This window comes from Prunus dulcis, chromosome 5 (genome assembly GCF_902201215.1).
Source record: "Prunus dulcis chromosome 5, ALMONDv2, whole genome shotgun sequence".
NCBI lineage: Eukaryota > Viridiplantae > Streptophyta > Magnoliopsida > Rosales > Rosaceae > Prunus > Prunus dulcis.
Window position 1 is genome coordinate 11,785,809 of NC_047654.1, and position 22,893 is coordinate 11,808,701.

General features: G+C 39.0%; 2 protein-coding genes across 2 annotated transcripts; both read left to right on the top strand.

Annotated features, from left to right (window-relative positions):
• The first annotated feature begins 7,895 nt into the window (after positions 1-7,895).
• Positions 7,896-11,788, top strand: LOC117629373 (embryogenesis-associated protein EMB8). The gene is made up of 8 exons (XM_034361934.1): positions 7,896-8,378; positions 8,509-8,637; positions 8,914-9,045; positions 9,579-9,721; positions 9,806-9,903; positions 10,001-10,095; positions 10,692-10,745; positions 11,315-11,788. Exons 1-8 carry the CDS (start codon positions 7,983-7,985, stop codon positions 11,525-11,527), a joined length of 1,260 nt encoding a protein of 419 aa, XP_034217825.1. The 5' UTR covers positions 7,896-7,982; the 3' UTR covers positions 11,528-11,788.
• A 4,029-nt stretch (positions 11,789-15,817) lies between these two features.
• LOC117627712 (methionine gamma-lyase) lies at positions 15,818-18,322 on the top strand. Its single transcript, XM_034359918.1, has 2 exons — positions 15,818-16,784; positions 17,577-18,322. Exons 1-2 carry the CDS (start codon positions 15,983-15,985, stop codon positions 18,152-18,154), a joined length of 1,380 nt encoding a protein of 459 aa, XP_034215809.1. The 5' UTR covers positions 15,818-15,982; the 3' UTR covers positions 18,155-18,322.
• Positions 18,323-22,893: the final 4,571 nt, after the last annotated feature.

Sequence of the window (22,893 nt, forward strand, 5' to 3'; positions counted from 1 at the left end):
AAATGTGAATACGCCCATAATCAAGTCCCCCAAAATTTTCATGTTCTCCTTCACTTAAGTGAGTATCGCTTCCAAAAGAATCATCTCCAGAAGAAGAATTTCCAAAACTGTACCACCAAAAATGTTAGAGATAAATGGAAAGGTAAGCATGATGCATCATCTGCAATTAATCGGTGACAAAACGAGAGTTCACTGAAGCATGTGTAGACACATCACAGGAAAGTGTGTGCCTTCTGGACGATCAACAAGCACTCTCGTTTCTTTTATTATTCTTCAGCAAAAAGAAAATATATCAAAATGGTTAATTATCTATGATAATCTAACTAAAGGTACCACAACATATCATGGACAGAATTGTCTAAAAGTTTACATACTTAATAGAGGCATTTAGTTATTTATCCATTCTTGACACTAGTGATATCCGTAGAAGCTACACGACATTCCCACACAACAGCTCATCTGCTGAAAAGCAATGAGTGCATTCATGTCTTCAATAAGTGACTTCAGAATGGACATTGGGCATCAGTGCCTTTTGTAATTATTTGCAATATGTTTCATCCATTTTTTTCCCTTTTTCTTTTGGATAATAAGAACTACTTACTCATACGTATATCAGACAGGCCTGAAAGGCAAATATGGTAATGCAGCACCAATGTAAAAAATATCTTACTCATAGGTATATCAGACAGGTCAGAAAAAGGCAAATATGGTAATGCAGCACAAATGTAACTACTTGAATCGTTTTCCGGCAGTTCTTGCTGAATGTCAAACAGGTGTTGCTCTCATCAAATCTTTGTTTCCATCATCTGATACATTATCTTCAACCTTAACATTTGGGGAATGTTCTTCTACATATGTAGTTTCATTTTTATGATCACTTTGCTTGTTTGCAGATGTTGAACCCGCAACACCTTTAAAGTCATATTATGTGTGTTGTCCCCGAAACCAACAAATTCGTGAGAGTGGATCATCAAAAAATGATATGTACATTCTATCAACACGACAGACGTATATGAACAGAAACTAACCTCAGTAAGTTCCTTAGGGAAATCAAGTTGGGCTTCTTCAGGGTTCCCAGCTTGTGTCCCAATCCACCAAGCATCGGAAAATACAACGTGGGACATGAAAATCTAATGCTGATATCTATGTGTAAAAAATGCTTTGAGAAGCTCAGTTTCATATAACAAGCACGGCCACAGACAAACAAAATGAAAGATGTGGATTCATTGGAAAGGGTACCACACTCTGTAAGAAGAACAAGAAGAAGATTCTAGGTGGAAGTTGTATGAAACAATAGCTTTGAAAATCATGTACACAAAGTATTAAAACACGCAAAGAGAAAAGAGTTGGGAGCATAAGGTAATTAGTATGAAGACAATGAAGACATGCTATTTCAATCAACCCAAAAGATACAAGAATGAATTTCACGTAGTTGTTTTGCCTTATGAGATGCAGCTTTCAGAGTACACGTTTTCACGAAATATCAGCTTTGCAGTTGTTTTGCCTCATTCTCTATCAGTTACCAGTTAAAAACAAGTAGCAAATATAATTTATTCAGACGTGCAACTATTCACTCCTAATAATACTCAAAAGAAAATCATTAGAAAATACAAAAGAATTCAAAAGATTGTATCAAAATAACCTTTCTTCAAATTTATATCATAGTTTAGAGTTGTGCACTGCTCATCAACCAAGCCTATGAACAAAACGGTGTAAGATACGCATTTTTCTACGACCCCAAATATATTTGAAAGAGCAACTTAACATAAAGAAACTGATAATGGAGAAAAGAATGAGAAAGGTTTCTCTGTATTTTCTTGTATCTCTGTACAACTCATATACATGGTTATAAAGGAGTACGTCTAGTCTAAAAGAGGTAAACTGTCAGACAAACATCTAAACTTTAGGACCTAATTACAGCAATTACAATTTGATTTATTCACTGAGATTCGATCCACAAATCAAGCTTTGATTGGCATTGACTGTGATGACTGTGATTTCCAACACGGCCCCTCAAGCTGGAACGTGGATGTCCAAAGTTCCTAGCTTGCGAAGGAGAGCATGAAATAATGCACTGCCAAGTGGCTTAGTGAATATATCAGCTATTTGTTGAGATGAAGAAACATGAGCTGTCTTGATTAAACCTGATTGTATTCTCTCACGCACAGTGTGACAGTCAATTTCAATGTGTTTCGTGCGTTCATGGAACACAGGGTTGGCCGCAATGTGTAGAGCAGCCTGGTTGTCGCAATATAAGAGGGCTGGTTGCAAGTGTGTTACCTGCAAGTCTTGCAAAAGGTATTTGAGCCACACTAACTCACAGGTAAGAGATGCCATGGATCTATATTCTGATTCTGCTGAGGAGCGTGACACGATTGATTGTTTCTTGCTTTTCCAAGATATGGGTGCTCCTCCAAGGAAGATGCAAAATCCAGTAACGGATCGTCTGGTTGTTGGACAACTTGCCCAGTCAGCGTCACAGTATCCTTTCAATTGCAGCTTACCATGTGATGGGAATAAGACACCTTGGCCTGGTGCCTTCTTCAAGTAACGTAGGACACGGTACGCTGCCTCAAGGTGAGGTTTCCTTGGTTGTTGCATAAATTGGCTGAGAACATGGACTGAGAATATGATGTCCGGCCTTGTGATGGTGAGGTATATAAGCCGACCGATGAGGCGTCTATATTGTGATGGATCTTTGAGTAGTTCACCATCTGAAGGTGTGAGCCTTTGATTTTGTTCCATTGGGAATTTAGTTGGTTTTGCTCCAATCATACCTGCATCCTCAAGTATATCCAAAGTGTATTTACGCTGGGAAATAGCAATACCTTGCTTTGAGTAGGCCACCTCAACTCCAAGGAAGTACTTGAGATGGCCTAAGTCCTTGATCCGAAAATTGTTGTGTAAAAATCTCTTAAGCTCTTCAATTGCGGTGTTATCGTTTCCTGTGATGATCATATCATCTACATAAAGTAACACTGCTGTAAAAGAAGCACCTCGTACCTTAGTAAATAAGGAATAGTCTGCCTTAGATTGTTGAAATCCGGCTCGTTTGATGGCTGTTGAGAACTTTGAGAACCAATTGCGTGATGCTTGCTTTAAACCGTAGAGTGACTTTTGAAGTCGACACACCATATTCGCCCCCTGTCGACGAAGGCCTGGAGGAGGCAACATATAAACCTCTTCATCCAAATCGCCATGGAGGAAGGCATTTTGGACGTCAAGTTGATGCAAGGACCAATGTCGCACAGCAGCAACAGCAAGTAAGCATTTGAGGGTGACCAATTTGGCTACGGGTGAAAAGGTTTCGGTATAGTCAAGACCTTCCATTTGTGTATAACCCTTGGCAACAAGGCGGCCTTTGTATCTTTCGATCGTGCCATCAGAGCGATATTTAATCTTATAGACCCATTTGCTCCCAATGGCTCGTTTTCCCTGTGGCAAGGGGCATAAAGTCCATGTTTTGTTTTGTTCAAGAGCTGTCAATTCAGCATGCTAGCCTCCTTCCATCTCGGATCTAAATAAGCCTGTGCAAAGGATTTTGGTTCGCTATGGGCAGAGAGACTAGTGATAAAGCAACGGTGAGATGGAGATAAATGATCATAAGAGACAAAATTAGATAAAGGGTGATGAGTACCTCGACGAGAAGACGACGACCCGGGGGGGAGCATGATGGCGTTGGAGCAGTGGTAATCTTGGAGGTGTGGTGGTGGGTGGCGTTCACGTTGACTACGCCGAGGAACTACAGGTGGAGTGGTTACTGGGGATGGCATGGGTGTGTCAATTATAGGGTGTATGGGTTCAGGAGGTGATAGTTGCATGAAGGGTGGTGACGACATGGTGTTATTTGGTGAAGATGTAGTAGTAAGGTTGGGCTGGAGGTTGTCACGGATTTGGTTGGGCTGAGTGTGGGATAATGTTGTAATATTTGGTGATTGAGGTATTAGTGTTGGGTGAGTTGGTGCATGCGACATGTGTGAAGGATTGGTGAGTGTGGGTTGATATGTGACATCTGGTAAAGGCAAAGGTAGGACTGAGGGGTCTGGGTAGTCAGTTTGTGTGTCTTGGGTTTGAGTAGAAAATGGGAATATTGTTTCATGGAATGTGACATCTCGGCTGGAAAAGAAAGTTTTGGTAGAGAGATCATATAGGCGATAAGCCTTTTGGCCAAGAGGGTAACCCACAAAAATACATCGACGTGCCCTAGAATCAAACTTGTGTGAGGGTTTAGTGCTGGTGGCATAACATAAACAGCCAAAAATTCTCATATGATTGTAGTGAGGTGTGGTGTTGTGGAGCTTTTCATATGGTGTGCTTTTGGAGAGAACGGGTGTGGGTAGTCTGTTTATGATATAGGCAGCAGTAAGAATGCTTTCCCCCCAAAAACTAAGTGGTAGGTGGGCTTGGAATCGTAAAGCACGAGCAACATTTAAGAGATGACGATGTTTGAGCTCTACGACTCCGTTTTGTTGTGGTGTTGAGGGGTAAGAATGTTGAAAAAGAATTCCCATGTCGTTAAAAAGAGGTCGCATTGAAATGAACTCACTTCCATTGTCTGCCCTAACTTGTTTAACACTACATTGGAATTGTGTTTTGACAAAGGCGATGAAGGATTTTAGTAGTCCTTGTGTTTCCGATTTAAATGTCATAAGATGTATCCAAGTGTAGCGTGAGAAATCATCTACAATAGTTAAAAAATAACGAGCACCGGAATGTGAATGAGTGCGATGGGGACCCCAAATGTCACAATGTATGAGATCAAAAGGCGCATGTGATGAAATTGAACTTAAATTGAAAGGCAATCTAGTTTGTTTTGCCATGGGGCAAATTTCACAATGCTTATTAGGATGAAAAGAAATATTAGGAACTATCTTGGATAAAAATTGTAATGGTGCAGTAGAAGGGTGTCCTAGGCGGCAGTGCCATAAATCTGGAATGGTAGAGGTGGTGTTGGCTCGAATTTCTGGTGGTGGCTTGATGGCTGTGTGTTTGGACAGGTAGTAGAGACCATTATGCTCCTTCCCCAGGCCAATCACCTTCATCGTTTTCAGGTCCTGTAATATACAAAAGTTGGGATGAAAAATGACGATACAACTCAAATCACGAGTAATTTTACTGACTGAGAGTAAATTGACCTGAAAGGAAGGTACATGAAGGACATTTTGTATGAATAAATTTGGATTAACTTGTACTGAACCAACAGATAGGATATCTATGTGTGAGCCATTAGGTAAACCAACAATGTCATGGTAAGGTTTTTGATGCAACAGATGAGAGGAGGAAGATATATGATCACTTGCACCACTATCAATAATCCAGGCTGTATAACATTTGGGATTGGGTTTACCTGTTACATTTCCACAAAACTGGGTTTTACCGAGTAAGGCCCTTATCTGATTGTACTCCTCCTCTGTGAATTGAGGAAAGTTCTGATGCACATTCTCTGCAGTGGTGGGTTTGATCGTGCCGTGAGCATTATTGGCTGTGAAGCGCTTGTTCCTATTTGGTGGCTTAATTGCTTTGCCATGGAACTTGTGCCCTGGTGGAAAGCCGATGATGTAGTAGCAGCGATCAACTGTGTGTGTATCACCTTCACAGTGCGTGCAATACAAGGATTTCCCTTTGTTGTCTTGTGATTTTGCAGGCTGCCTATTCTCTGTGTTCTTTGTGCTTTTCTTCACGTTCACGGCATGAATAGGGCCGTCACGAGCATCAGCAAGCTGCCTCTGTTTTTCTTCTTGGAGTAAGAGTGAGTAGATTTTTCTAATATTGGGAAGTGGCTGCATCAAAAGGATTTGTCCACGAATGGCAGAATATGTGTCATTCAACCCCATGAGGAATTGGAGGATCTGCTCCTGCTCTTCCCTTTCAGCAATCTGCTTCAAACCTGCGCAGTTACATGAAGGTGGATCGTTGTACGATCCCAGTTCATCCCAAAAGGATTTGAGCGTTGTATAGTAGACAGCTATGGACTGTTGTTGTTGACGGTGCTCAACGATCCCTCGTTTGAGTTCAAAAATACGAGAAAAATTCCCTTGTGAGAATCGTTCATTGAGATCTGCCCAGACTTCAGCGGCTGTGTCGGAAAAGATCACCGTATTGGTCAAGGTTGGGCTAATTGAATTGAGGATCCACGACTTCACGATCTGATTGCATCTTCTCCAAGCTCCATATTTGGGATCCTTCGCTGAAGGTGCTTTGATTGTGCCATCGACAAAGCCAAGCTTATTCTTAGCTTCCAAAGACATTATCATGGCGCGACTCCACGTCGCATAGTTGTCACCCTCCAAAGGTCGAGTGACGATAGCGTGCCCAGTGTGATCTGAAGGGTGAATATAATAGGGATCGTTGAAATCCATAACCTCTGTCAACTTCTTCTCTGATAAAGTTTCAGTCATGGTGGTCAATGATATTGGCGGAAGCAAAGTGAGCAATATCAGGCACCAGGATGGTGCTCTGATACCATAAAGAAACTGATAATGGAGAAAAGAATGAGAAAGGTTTCTCTGTATTTTCTTGTATCTCTGTACAACTCATATACATGGTTATAAAGGAGTACGTCTAGTCTAAAAGAGGTAAACTGTCAGACAAACATCTAAACTTTAGGACCTAATTACAGCAATTACAATTTGATTTATTCACTGAGATTCGATCCACAAATCAAGCTTTGATTGGCATTGACTGTGATGACTGTGATTTCCAACATAACAATCAATGCGGCAAACAGACTGTAGAAAGGCGCTGACCATATTATCAAAGCAATGACACTCTTCCCACCATTAGGGACACAATAGTCCCAAACAACTTCATCCGACCCTGAAAACCTCAAAATTTTAATTTTTCTCAGAAACCAAACAAGCAAAATAAAATTAGAAAAGGACCAAGGATGAAAGTAGTAGACCTGAGGGAAATCTAGGTATAAGACGGGGTTTTTGGTGCCCAAATTCTTTAGAGCACGGATCTTACCGCCTCCAATGGGGGCAAGGTGGCCAGGGAAGGAGAAGAGGAACCTGCTCTTTCGCTCAGATTTCTTGAGAATGTCTTTGCCAGTGGTCAGTGTTTGAGGGGGTGACAGGCGCTTGGAGCTTTAGCAGGGACCTCTAAGAGTAGGTTGTTGGACAAGGCGCTTCTTCTTCGATGACGAGGTTCGCCATTTTGATTCCACCGGATTTTTCTCTTTTTCTCTCCTTCTGTTCCTCCCACTATTATTTGATTGCAACATTTCTGTCGCCGCATCCGATATTGATTCGTAGCTTCGGGATGATAAACTTTTGTATTTTAATATATTTAGCTCGTATAGCCGGCCGGCTATACTGAGGTCCATTTTTTATTTTTTAATAAATCGTACAGCCGAGCGGTTATACTCGTATTAAATATAATAATATATTAAAGAGTATAGCCGACCGGCTATACTACGGTTTTATTTAAAACTGGTATCGCCGCGCGGCTATACTTGATTTTTTTAATAAAACGGGTATAGTTGTTCGGCTAAAAAATAGTATAGCCGCGCGGCGGTACTATTTTTTACACTGGGCAAAATGGGCGCATGCGCTAGGCGGTCCTCTTTTTTTATTAAAAATAGTATAGCCGCGCGGCTATACCACCACACGGCTTTATAGGAGTAGCCGCTAGGCGATACTGTGAAAATATAATTTATTTAAATAGTATAGCCGTTCGGCTATACGGTGTTGTTTTTTCAATTTAAGAGTATAGCCGCGCGGCTATACACGTATTGTTTTTATATAAAAAAAGGCAACCTAGGCGCTATGCGGGTCCTTTTTATAAATTTTATATAAAAAAACTAGTATAGCCTTTCGGCTATACTGGGTCCTAAATTGTAAATATATTGGGTCCTAAAACTTTATTTAACCATAACAATTACAATTCTCTAGCAAAAAAGAAAAAACACATTTTTTTTCGAAGTCTCTTTTCCAAAACCCACTCGTCTGCTAACCATTCGCTATACACAAACAAACCAACCAATGGCCAGAGCATCCTTGGGCTATTCTCCTCCACCTCTCTCCTATTTCCGCCACGTGTCTCACCTCCACAACTACACTCGCCTTGCCGCCACATCCGCATTCAACGTCAGCTCAGCCGCCTACCCGATGGCCCACCCGTCCCTCGAAACCCTCGGCGGCGCGCGCGACATCTTCCTTCCCGCCCTCAGCTCACTGACCCGACCCTACAACCCGTTTCCCGTAATCGGGTCGAACCGCCACGTGGAGACCATATTCGCCTCGTTCTATAGGTCGACTCCCGACGTCAGGCTCCGCCGTGAGTGCCTCCGAACGACAGACGACGGCGCCGTTTCGCTCGATTGGGTCTCCAGTGACGACCGCCTCTTGCCTCCCGACTCCCCACTCCTCATTCTCCTGGTTCGTTCTTACATTCTTTTCCTTTATGTCCTGTTTGATTGTTCCGGGGAAAATAACGAGAAGGAAAAAAGCAGAAAACTTTTGAGTTAAAAATTGAGGTTTGTTTTTTGGGTAATGGATGGTGTTGCAGCCAGGTTTAACTGGAGGGAGTGATGACTCGTATGTGAGGCACATGTTGGTTCGAGCCAGAAGTAAAGGGTGGCGGGTTGTGGTGTTCAATAGCCGTGGTTGTGGTGGTAGCCCTGTAACAACTCCTCAGGTACTCTCACTTTGGCCAAATCAATTTTCTGTGTTCACATTTGTGCTAACTAATTGAACCCAATTCATGCATGTTTTTGTTTAACTGTGATACAAGTTCAAAAAAATTTCCTAGCAGGGTGTACAATTTGTTAACATTGATACTTGTAATGGAATTGTTGTTCTTAAGTTGCAATTGTTTTTTTCCTTAATGGGGAGCTTTATGTTGAAGTTTTGAACTTTTTGATGCGCCTTAAGCCAGCTTTGTGATTAGTTATTTTATGACGCTGATATGCAGTTCTATTCGGCTTCATTTTTAGGAGACATGCGTGAAGTAGTGGCCCATGTTGGTAATCGGTATCCAAAAGCTAATCTGTATGCTGTTGGTTGGTCTCTTGGTGCTAACATTCTCGTTCGGTATTTGGGTCAGGTATACTTTTGAGATTTCTGTTCGTCGGATCGGTGACTTGCACTTGCACTAGAATTGCTTAGTTCGTCTGGCTCATGCTTACTTGTGTTGCATATGTGCTGTAATGCACTGGTTAGCTTTAACAATGTTGTAAGTTTAGCAATCTATCTTGTTGTAACAAGCTGTGTGTTTTTTTTGCTCAACTCAATTCATCAATGTATTTAGGCCCAATGCTGTTTGTGCTAGGAAAATAGGAACTCAAAAAAATTTGTTTAGCAGAAAAGAAAAAAATTTCTTGATTTAGTGGGGCCATTAAAAGGGTGGAATACTGTACATATATTTAGTCAACCGCTCTGTCTGGACTTGGGATGCAAATACAGAGTTCTTTTCAGTCTTATTTGTGCATGGATTAGAGTTCCTATGACTTCGAATGTTTCTCGAGGTTAATGATAAACACAAGCAATACCGGGGCCTAGCCCTTGCACTGAAATTTACTTTAGCCTTTTCTCCTCCAATTTCATTTCATTTATATTTCAACCATGTGGTACTTGCAGGAATCTGATGCATGTCGTCTTTCTGGTGCTGTGTCGTTGTGTAATCCTTTCAATTTGGTCATTGCAGATGAGGACTTCCGTAAGGGCTTTAATATTGTTTATGACAAAGCTCTTGCAAGTGCTCTCTCCAAAATTTTCAAGAAGTAATCCCATGAAAATTGATTTATGTTCTCAACAGTTATTCCAGCTCGAGGTTGATAACCCAATTTTCTGACCCTACATTGTAGGCATGCTCTACTCTTTGAAGACATGGGTGCTGATTTTAACATTCCATTGGCTGCCAATGCTAAGTCTGTCAGGGAGTTTGATGATGGACTAACTCGTGGTATGTACTTTGTGTTCAAGAAACCTTTTGTTTATTTTGGATGTTATACCATGACGTTCATCTTCTGAGAACACCTACCTTTGGTGAAAACTTGCAGTTTCATTTGGTTTCAAGTCTGTAGATGACTACTACTCTAATTCCAGTAGTTCCAGTTCCATAAAGGATGTCTGCATACCATTGCTTTGCATTCAGGTAATCTATCTCGAGAACATTTCATTTGATTTAATAGGCATTACTTGATGTTGAACTGTGCAAGTTCTGTTCGCATTTTTGTTATTTTTATGGTTGAATTGATAAGGGATCCGTTGTATGCATATATCAGACACATAGAGCCTGGGCATATATGTTCACCTCTGTCTTTTTCAATACCATGCTTGGTAGGAATGATAGAAAAGAGAAAGGGAAGTAAAGATGGAAAGATATTAGGGAAGGGGGAGAAATTGTCAATTCTTGGAGTTGGCTTGTTTAGTGGAAAGGAACAATGGATGGCTCAGGAACCCCTAGATCCAGCATAATCTATCCCTATAAAAATGGATGAATTGGTGGAGGGAAAGATGAGCATATTAATCACACGTTATGAATCGTATAGTTGTTATACACAGCTATATATTTTCTTTCCTTCACTCCTCTTTTGTCAAACAAGAAGAGGAAAAAAAATCACTTCTTTCCTTCCGCGTGATTTACCTCATCCATCCTTTTTACACGCATGCCCTTTCTATAAAAAATAGTGTTCATATTTAGTGAATCTCAACAGTTTGCTTAGACTTATTATTCTTAATTGTTTTCAGGCGGGAAATGATCCAATTGCTCCGAATAGGGGAATTCCTCGTGAAGATATCAAGGTTTGTGGAGTTCCCTGAGCTAGATACCATTCCTTAATTTATGTTAAACCTGAGTGTTTAATTTGATTTTTCCAATCTAATTGAACATGAGTCCCAAATTTTGAATGCTAACTAATGTGACAGATGAGAGTCACATGATAAAAGTAAGCAGGACCAAGTATAAACCACTAAAACACTACCCTATCAGTTGGTGTCAAGATTAGGGGATTTATGTCGATGTGTAGAGTTTACTCATTTAAAATAACAAAATAATGCATTTATTTCCAAATTAATTTGAGTTTGCTTCATATAATCACATCTGATTCAATGAAAGTAAAACAACATTTGTTTTGGGGAAGAATAACCATGGAGGGACTGTTCTAGACTGGACATATACTAAATAAAATGAACAGGAATGTCCCGTAATAGGCTCTACAAAATACTTTAAAGAACCCGAGCATCAAATGAGTCAACCATTGAGCTAACCTTGTTGTTCCCTCTACGTGTGAATGATTTTTCTTGAACATATTTCTTGTGTTCTCCTATCCCGTTGGAACTTTAATATAGTATATCCCTTGCTGTTGTTTCAGGACAATCCAAACTGTATGTTGATAGTGACACCCAAAGGTGGCCATCTAGGGTGGGTTGCAGGTCCTGAAGCTCCATTCGGAGCTCCTTGGACTGATCCAGTTGTCATGGATTTCCTTCAGCATCTGGAGAGAGGAAAATCTGGAGCCCTTTCCTCTATTAACTCGGAAAGTGAGCAACGACGTTCGGAGGGTTTGCACCAATTGGAAGTATAGTTGGAGAGAGATTCATTCTTACTAAATACATCTTCTTGCATCTTTGTTCTCATTGTAGACTTAAGAATGTGATGGTACTTGATCAATTTAATAGAAATAAGCTAAGAACCGTTAGATTCCTTGTACTTTCTTAAGTACATTGCAGCTTAGCAGGCAATTATGCCTCGGAAGGTTTTATTGTTTTGACAGAAACTTTCATCAGCATAAAGATCTTGCATTCTTTCCTTCTTAATGCAGTGCTTATACATGATTCTTTCATCAGCAGAAAGGGAATGCATTTTGTGTTTTCTTTATTTACAATTATGGATATAAGTAAGAGAGGCATTTTGCATTCTGTAACACAATGGTTTTTAACAGAGACGAAAATGATGTTATCCAAATCCATGCCTTTGATTACCATTTAGCTCCATTTTAACTTCTTTTTTTTTTATGTCAAACAAGCTGGGAATCTCTGTCTTGTTCCCAACATGCCAAAGAATTATTAGGTGCTTTTTGTTGGTGTGCCCTTGCTATTGGAACTTGTGATGATTTGATTTTCTTTGGTTTATTTATTGGTATTAGTGAGCCCTTGCGTCATTGCTCTTCTTGCTTTTCTGATATTATTATTTAATATGATTTTTGTTTTGGTATATAATAATGATATCTATAATTAAATTATCCAATCTAATGGATAATCTTGTAGCTTTTCAGCCATGAAGTTGGGCACACGCAAAGCCACAACTCAAATGTAATTTCTTCTTCCAATTTCTTTTTCTAAGACATTATTTCTAGCTTTTTAGATTGACCAACAGAAGCTAAGTTGATAATAATCTTCCCTTTGAAAGGTAGAATGACCAAATTCAGGGCAGTACATGTAGGGATGAATTTAGACGATTTCCATAACTCACGCTTCCAAACTCAAACAAGAGTGCCAATTCAAAATTTCTATCTTCCTTATTTGGGCTAAATGAACTCAAACTCAAAGGTGATGCTATTTACAAATCACAACTCAACATGTTTTTCTCACCGTATATCAGAACTTCCCGAAATGAAAATTTAAGAACGCTAAAGGGGTCTAACTCAATGAAAAATGGTCTTGACTTGCAAATCAGAGGTCTCTAATTTGAACCTCATGGCATCTTAGTTATGTGTGTATATGAGAAAACCCATCTTCTATATAATTTAAATTATCGCTTGTATTTAAAAAAAAAATCAAATTTTGATTGTTTAGGTAAATTGAGCCACGGAAAAAAGTAGGCGACAAACTGGACCCGAGCACATGAAGTTGATGTCTTGATTGATGAAGACCAATATTTTGTCATCTTGACCTATTCTAATAAACAAGCCTTTTCTTTTTTGTGTGGGTATAATAATTCGCGGAAGAATGGGGGCAATGAGACCCACAACTCATGTGCTATCTGTCAGTGTACACGTACTCTTCCCATGTCATTCAACGTTAGTCTCCACAGATTGAGCCAAAATTGATACGTCTTAATTTGTAGTCCTTTTCTTCTCTGTTAACTTGATGCACTTTCAAATAATATATTGCCATGTTTCGGATAAGATGCTAATTAGGATTAAGAAAGTTGGAGATTACAAAGTGGTCAGGTCCCATCCCTTCCCCCATCTTATCTACATTTGTTTCTATTCGAACATCCATTGCATTAGCAAGTCTTGTTCGATATATATGGCATAAAGATGGGAGTGGGAGATAATAGGAGTCCAAATTATAAAAAATTTATGTATAAAATGGATTTTAGACACACGTTCAAACTCCATTTACAAAATAACAAAGAGACTTCTAACCTTTTATAAATTACAAAACTATCATCGATTTCTTAAAACAAGCACAACCCCAAAATCTCATATACAAAATTCAAAATACTCAATAGGGCATCAAAGTAATTTAATAATCAAAATTAAATTCAATAGTGCCAGTTGTCATTTTTTGGGTTTATTTATAAAAATTAAATGGTGTAGAATTTATCTATATCATTAATACTAAGAATGAGTATATGACTAAATATCTATATAGAATCTTCTTTGTAAGATTTTATTTGTTCAACAAAAATTCAAAAAAATGAATTCAGATTTGGGATGTGGTATTCAAATTTGAGACTGAGAAATGGATGTCCACTATTCAACATGTCTATGTTCATAGCTTGACTTTTCCATATTGTTTGTATATGGATTGTCAATTCCCTAGCTATCATTTGTTGATCATCATTTTTTTTTGGGGATGAAATTTGTGGATAAGTAGCCACATCAACAATGCATTAACAAAAAATAGTGCGTGCCTGCGCGGCAATCTTAGTTGTTTGCTACCTAGTGGATTTTTCTTATACGCACACGAAATGATGACAAGATTACGATTTATGAATATTAATAAGAATTTTGGAGGATTTAATCATAACATTTTCTTATTATTCTTTAAGGGTTTATATAATAAGAAACGGGATTCTCTTTGTTACATTACATGCATGAAGAGAATCTGTCATTATAATTATATATATATATATATATATATATATAGTGACTATGGTGGTGGAGAGATAGAATTTTGAGAGGAATAAAGAAAGGTGGATAACATTCCAAGTCGACTGGAAAACGAGTTGTCTGACTAAATAAACAAAGACAAAGAATTTGCAGTTTTTGTGTGAAAAACTTCTGCCTTATCCTATATTTGGTACCATGCATGCTTTCATACTGTGCGGAAGAAAATCATTGTCCGTACGACATGCGTTTAAAGTCTTTAAGATTTAATTTTGAACTTTATGTCATGCTCATGCTCACGAGTCACAAGCAACATGACGACCAGTCGTCTTTGCACAACAGAAGAACAAAAAGGAGAGAGAGAGAGAGAGAGAGAGAGAGAGAGAGAGAGAGAGAGAGAGAGAGAGAGGATCCGCATATTTCCCAAGTGAGAGAAACATAAGTGCATGAATCCATATTATGAGCCAAGTTCTTTTATAGCCTTAGCTTCCTCTTTTGGGTTGGTTTGGTCATTGATGACAGGGTCCTCCTTTTTTTTCTGAACCACATATAAACATGATTAAGTTCCCAGTTACTTGGAAATTTCCAGAATCGCTTGTCAATTTGGGATTTGAATCTTATTCTTTTCTTGCTTGGACATCTAAAACCTTATATCTTGGTGTCTTTTTGAAAAGTATTGACATGATCTCTGACTTTTATTTATTGGTCACGAAATTCCCCATATAGAGAGAGAAGATAAGCTTCACGGCCATGTTTGCATAATTAAATGCAAAAAAATTGCTAATACCACCTTCTTAATTAATTTGGGGACAAGGAATCAACGCGGCATTTTCTCACTATATCATATCATATATGTAATATGTTAGAAATCTAGATAAAATTAAAACGAGTTAGGGCCACCATTTTTGGTTATAATTTGCTGTAAACAGTAATTATGGTTTTGACAGATGTGGAGAGGAGGAGCCAAAGTAAAAGAAAATCAACGACAAAGAAGAAAACAACGACGACTATTTTTTTTAATTTTTAATGAAATTTTTTTAAAGAAATATTAGCTACTTTCACCCCCAACGCCAGAGTATGAACGATTATTATTTTAAGTTCACCTACTTTCTTTGTTTCTTGTACATGTTTTAATTTTGTCTTTTCAGATAAGATCGTTTTCTCATCAGTTTGCATTCTATGCTACTGTTTACCATGATAAGGAACAGATTAAAACGTGTAGATTCTGACCAACAAAATAACAAATAATAAAACGTGTAGATTGCACTTAGAATATTAATCATTCCACACCCAATTGACAATTTACACTCGCCAAGTCTTTGCAAAATTTTATAGGGCCAAAAAACAAAGAACATGCTCGAACATCATCATTTTCTACCGCAAAGTTTTTACTCTCCATTCACGAGGAGGCAATCAAAAGTTACTAATATGCTTGTCATAAAACTAAAGTAACAAAGGTGATGATGACATAAACAATGAACGGTATGGATAAACTGTAAATCAATATTCCTAATCCTATATAACAAGTAATTAGCGCTTGAGCACTCCTATATCCTAATCCTTAATGCAAATTAGGACAAGTAATCAAGGACCGTAAATCCTTATTCCTACATGACTTTGAACTGAATAACGCCACCCTTGAATTCAAAGTTGTAAAAGGAAAATGAAAAGAAAACGCATATACTAATTATACAGCAGTTAAAGAAGAGGTTTTACATGGCACTTCGAATTAAAAAAAATTTGACCAGATTCACTGTACCTTTCATCCATGGTTCCATCTATAGTAACAAATCATCAATTTCACTGTCCTCCATCTCTCCCTCTCCCTCTCCCTCTAGGCTCTATATATAGAAGATAACCTCCCGAAACATCCCTTCAACCTAACCACAATCTCCTCCTCCTTCATCCTCTTCTCTTTTTAATTTTTGCCAAACACCCCCTAAACCCAAACTCAAACCCAAATTCCGATCACCAATCAAAACCATGGCTGACACCAAACCCCAGGGCTTTGTTTTCCCCATCAACAACACCACCTCCAAGAAGAGAGCAGAGCACGATGACATGGACAACGACGACTACGTGGCAGCCAAAAAGTCCATGTTGTTGTCCTCAGCTGCGGCCGCGGCCTGGGAAGACCCGGCAGCCGCATTTGCCAGCGCTCGCCATGAGTTTGGCGAGCACGGCGGTGTCAACATGTCCATCGAGGCATCCGCCACTTTCACCGTGATGGAGCCAGAGACCCTCCGCAAAATGTTCTCCGGCGAGCTCGGGGCCGACCGGGACTTCTTCATCTACAGCCGTCACTTCAATCCGACGGTGCTCAACCTCAGCCGTCAGATGGCCGCCCTGGAAGGGACCGAGGCCGCCTACTGCACGTCCTCCGGGATGTCCGCCATATCCTCCGTCCTGCTCCAGCTCGTCAGCAGCGGGGACCACATCGTTGCCTCCAGGACCCTCTACGGTGGGACCCACGCCCTCCTGACCCACTTCTTCCCCAGGGCCTGCAATATAACGACGACGTTTGTGGACATACACGACATGGACATGGTGAGGAATGCGATCGAGGTTGGGAAGACCAAGGTTCTGTATTTTGAGGGCATGTCTAACCCGACTCTGGAGGTGGCCAACATACCGGAGCTGAGCCGAATTGGGCACGAGAAGGGTGTCACGGTTGTCGTCGACAACACTTTCTCTCCCATGGTTCTCTCTCCGGTGAAGCTTGGAGCTGACGTGGTTGTGCACAGCATTTCCAAGTTTATTAGCGGCGGTGCTGATATCATCGCAGGTAAACAAACATATTTTCTCCAAATCTTTTTTTTTTCCTTTGAGGTAATGTTTTCCAACCACATAGTAAATCACATCATTAACAATTTTCTTTCGCCTAAAAAGTGTGACCTTAATAATACCACATAACTCTGATATATATGTATACGTGTACGGTGTTATGTAAATGTGGTTCTAATTAGTGTTAGTTTTATATGACACGAATTGTGATTTGTAAATGTGGTACGAAATTGATATTATTGATGATGGAATAGATCGTTACATAAAAGTTTTGGGGTTACTTTTTGCGAGGAAGAGACAAGTTTCATGTGAGGCTGTTGCTCTTTTCCCTCGTGATTCTTTTCTGGCAACACTTCGATAGCAATCAGGCCAATATGTTTCTGTTCGTTTTTGTTTGCTTGTGTTTTTTTTTTTTTTTTTTTTTTCAGTTACAAAGTTAAAATGTTTGTTTGTCGTTTTCCCATCTGCACCCAACTTCGTGGCTTAGCATGGGTGGAGCGGAGGAGTTTGAGTATGAATTGTATTCTTCCTACTCCAAGAGTCTTTTACGTGATCCCTGATTTTATTTTTTACCCTTTGTCGTTTGTATGTACTGCAAGATTCCATCTGATATGTTTTTACAAAAATAAACAAAATTGAACCAAAAAATAAAAAGCATTAGGATTATAATATAATTTAGTCGCGTCGTTTTCAGTTTTCAATCAAGAATTAAGGTAGCTAATCAATTTAATGTCTTTTATTATTATATTTGCAACAAATTACTAAATTTTTATGTCATCAAACTGGTACACAGGTGTGGTGTGTGGGCCAGCAAGCCTGGTGAACTCCATGATGGATCTGCACCAAGGGTCCCTGATGCTACTTGGGCCCACAATGAATGCCAAGGTGGCATTTGAGCTGGCTGAGAGAATCCCCCATCTGGGCCTGAGGATGAAAGAGCACTGCAACAGGGCCATGGTATATGCAACAAGGATGAAGAAGATGGGCCTGAAAGTAATTTACCCAGGGCTTGAAGACCACCCACAGCATGAACTGCTCAAGTCCACGGCAAACAAAGACTATGGGTTTGGTGGGCTCCTGTGCCTGGACATGGGTACAGAGGAGAAGGCCAACAGGCTCATGAACCTGCTGCAAAACTGCACACAGTTTGGGTTCATGGCTGTGAGCCTGGGCTATTATGAAACCCTAATGTCCTGCTCTGGAAGCAGCACCAGCAGTGAGATGAATGCTGAGGAGAAGGCTCTCGCTGGGATCTCTCCCGGGTTGGTGAGGATGTCAATTGGGTACATTGGGACATTGGAGCAGAGGTGGAGCCAGTTTGAGAAGGCAATCTCTAGAATGCAGGATTCTGGGTTGTTGAATAAGAAGTGAAGAAAAATGTGTATTTTGTCAAGTTTTTTTTCCCTTGGTTCTATGAATAATTAAGTGTCTTAGGGCAGGGATGTGCTTGGTATCTTGCTCTTGTAAAAATAGTTGTCCCCTTCGCTCAATTTCGTACCATGAATCCTAATTACGCTTTGGGTAGCCCTAATGTTTCTATGGTTTTTGCCTGAAGGCTTTTTTCGACCAATTTTCTGCACCACCAAATTATTTTAAAAATTGTCACCTTCTTTTGACAAAAGTGATAACTATTTTAATATGGGACGGGCATATTGCCTTGGCAATTGGCTTTACCCATATATACCATACATTGTCACACTTTGATGTAACACTACTAGTTTACATGAACATGTGGCTATGCCTAATAGGACGTGGTGTGGGTATTGCATCATCACATGGTGCTTCTGCCCAAATGGGCCAAATGGGCCATATTTTGCCTTTCGTTGCTCCAATTTTGCTTCCCTCTTTGATTTGGCCATCTGTTAGTTGAAGACATGACTGGGGGGACCTGTTTGTTGTTTTTTTGGTTGCTATCCCAAATGCTTCTTAAGACAAGGAAAATGGAAAACGTGGTGTTAAGGAAAGAGAAAATTTTCCATATCTCTGTTTCATTGCCCTATTCTCTCTATTTCTCTTCTCATATCATTTGGGAGACAATAAAACGGAGATAGGAAAGTATTTCTCCAAAAGAACCCTCCGTTTATAATCAGAACTCTGCTTTGGTTTGAGTAACCAACCAAGCATCATTCACAATGGATCAGGTCCTTCTGAGTGGGCAATAAATTGCTGGATCTCATACCTCCCTATTGGGCAATTTGACGCCCATATGGTAAAGCATGTTCAATAATCCTTAAGCATTTTTGGAGACCTTTCTAGGTGTTCAGTGCACTAATTTAGGCTAGGTTGAGGTCAATTTAGATGAACATGTGGCGTGGTGTGGGTATTGCATCATCACATGGTGCTTCTGCCCAAATGGGCCATATTTTGCCTTTCGTTGCTCCAATTTTGCTTCCGTCTTTGATTTGGCCATCTGTTAGTTGAAGACAAACGCTGGGGGGACCTGTTTGTAGTTTTTTTGGTTGTTATCCCAAATGCTTATTAAGAGCAACTCCACCCATTTGCCCTTAGCCATGGCAAGGGTGGAGTTAGGGCAGCTACTATTCACGTGAATAGTGGCTGCCCTTGCAAATAGTATTTTGTGTTTCCATCCATTACCATGGCTAAGGGCAATTACTATTCATTTTTTTGTTTTTTTCACAAAATTTTTAATAAAAATAATTAATTTAGATAATATTTTCGGATAATATTTTTGGGTTCGTACATATCAATATTTATTATAAAATTCATATCTCAATTGGATAAAATTTTGGTATTTATAGAAAAAAAAAATAGTATTTTTTTGGTATTTTTTTTTAAAAAAAATTCAATTTTTTTCATTTTTTTATTGCACAAAAATTGGCTGCCGTTGGATTGGAGAAAAAAAATCTGATCGGAGAGCCCAGAGTGCGACACGTGGACTTTTAGTGGTACTGTAGTGTCAGACACTATAGCATCACTGTAGCGGCACTGTAGCGATGACGTCAGCACCAAAACTAGGGCTGGAGCTCGAGCCAACCTTGCCCTCGGGCCAGCCCAGGTTGCTGGGTCCCACCTTGCGCTCGGGCCTGGGCTGTGCGCTGAAACACCTTTTTTTTTTTTCCCTCCCCTAGCCTCGGGTTGGGCTGTGCCGCTGGAAAGGCTCTAAGACAAGGAAAATGGAAAACGTGGTGTTAAGGAAAGAGAATTTTCCATATCTCTGTTTCATTGCCCTATTCTCTCTATTTCTCTTCTCATATCATTTGGGAGACAATAAAACGGAGATAGGAAAGTATTTCTCCAAAAGAACCCTCCGTTTATAATCAGAACTCTGCTTTGGTTTGAGTAACCAACCAAGCATCATTCACAAAGGATCAGGTCCTTCTGAGTGGGCAATAAATTGCTGGATCTGAGACCTCCCTATTGGGCAATTTGACGCCCATATGGTAAAGCATGTTCAATAATCCTTAAGCATTTTTGGAGACCTTTCTAGGTGTTCAGTGCACTAATTTAGGCTACGTTGAGGTCAATTTAGTCCTCTTATGCCATCTTAAATTAGAGACTTAAAATTCTAAGGAATGGGAAATGGAAGTTTCCTTTTCCACGTTTGGTAATGCTGAGAAAGTAACCGGGAGATATCATTTTATTTCCTTTCCCATGTTTGTTTTGAGTAAGAATGGTAAACAGAGTTTATATAAATTTTCAATTATACACATATTAAATCAAATAAAAAAAGAATGCATTTAATGATATATTGTAATTCTAAATTGTTAATGGGGACAAAATAGTCATGAAAAATGTTTATTTAATATTAGCTTATTTTTTCAAACTTTCCCATGAGGAGGGAAAACAAAACCCAAGTTTGGAGGATAGCTTCACTTTCCCCCCTACTTTCTCATGGGCCAGACAATGATTTCCCATGCCTAGACTTACCAAACATGGGAAATCAATTTATTTCTCATCCCCAAGTCTCATTTTCCATGAACCAAACGAGGCCATAGGGTAAAACCATATGTCTTCTCTCTCCTCTGTTTCTCTGTGCCTACAATTTAGGTTTTGATTTAAGTTCAAGCCCACATTTGGGTATGAGTTGGGTGTAAGAGTTATGAATGACGTGTTTACTTATATAAAATGAGTATTGAGCCAACGGGTCTAGTCTAATGGAAAAAAGTATTGACTTGCATATCAAAGGTCTCAAATTCGAATCCACATGACATCTTAGTTGTGTGCGTGTGTATGAAATTTCTATAATCTGTAATTTAAACTATTACTTGTACTCCCAAATGAGCATTGAAATTATTCGCATTCTAAATTTTTCATGCATTAACTAATATATGAATATGAGAATTATTTTAATTCTTGACTTCCTATGAGTTTACTCATAATCTAATACAAGGCAAATTATCAATTATATTGAGAAGGAAGAGTAGTTAATCCCATCCTCAGTTATTATCTCCTGGAACTTATTCATGACTTCTCCCATAAATAGACACAAGAAGCTTTTTATCGAAGAACACGGATACATATGTGGTAGGGTCTGACTGCAGACAAAGGGCATATTTCATTTGTAAGATCCAAAAGATGAACAATCTCAAATCTTACTAAATCTTGTCATCGAAAACTTGTTTGCAAAAGACGATATGCTCAAGGTTCAGCAATCAACTTCGATTGGCTGGTGCCTACACGACAATTATATTGCCCCATCTACAGCAAACGACAAACATCAACTGAACGCCAGATATTAATTGAGAAAAACGACCCTACGTTCCCTTTACCAATAACTAGTGGGCATCACAATAGATTTGATTTGGACTTGACCAAATACCACTTTAATTATTAAAACATGGAAACGACAGCCTCAACCCCTATGTAGGCTTTAGCCGTAATGGCCAAGGCACTTCTCTCATCGTTCGTTAGCAACTTCCATTTGTGTCGTTCAATCCAAGCTCTCTATCAACTTGTTGCTCATGACTAGTGGCTGTGGCTTTCGCATTTAATTCATACTGCTGATGAACACATTATTACTAACTACATCTCTAATCGAGCTGCGTGAATTAAATCACTATGTTTAAAACAAAGGATCATGATATTGTGCTTAATATAAAACGGTTTTTTTTTTTTAAAATTGTTTTACTCCCTCTACTTTAGCCCAAATATCAATTTCTCATTGAATATGCAACTAGGTCAATGTGCCCACTTGCTTTCTTTCAGTGTCATTTGTTTCCCCATTCCGTTAGGAAAAAGAAAAAAAAAATTGTTGCTAAACGAACTCTAAAATTAATTGAGTACACCCTATTACCAAACTATTTATTAAATTACTAATTTACCCTAGGATAAAATGACCAAAAAGAATATATTAAATTGTGAAATAAATATAATTTTAATAAGTACATCATACTCACCATATTCAACCTTAATCAAACATAGAGAAGTTTTCATATTACTTGGTGCCCACGAACAACACTGCGAGCACTGACGAAGGTTCAAGGAGGTGTCGTTGAATGGTGTATAGCAGATAGGAAGGGATAGATAGCAATGATTCTAATCCAGCTAACTTACTTGCAACAGTATCAATCTTCGATGAGTGACTAGAAGAATTTTCCCTTTGCAGAGTCATAAACATATGATAAATCTGGAGGAAAAATGAACCTGATTCTACCAGTTGCAATATAGTCTTCACGACAAAAGAAAAAGAATTAATTTTAGTCACTGAATACAAGTAGATTATAACCAAACAAGACATCAAGCTGGATATCAACCAACAAATAATCATACAAGTAGGTTTACTTAATTTAAGGCTGAAGAAGATGAGAAAGTATGGAATATAAATTGCAGACATTGAGATTTCCACCGGCTTCTCTAGTAACATCACCAAAGTCTTCTATGCCCTTGCTTTCCTGCCAAAGTAAAAAAATTTAAATAAATGGTAGACATTGAGATTCATGAGTGTAGAAATTGCAACAAGTAAGAGTTGGAAAAGTATAACACTCATAAAAAGAGAGACCTGGTTTAGGATTGGCATAAGAGTGTTGTGTAATACAATGTATTAGGGTGTACAAATGGTATTTTTGGTAGTTAAATAGGATGTACTTAGTTAATTTTATATTTTGATTAAAATATTAGGGTGTAGATCATATAGTGTACTCAATTAATTT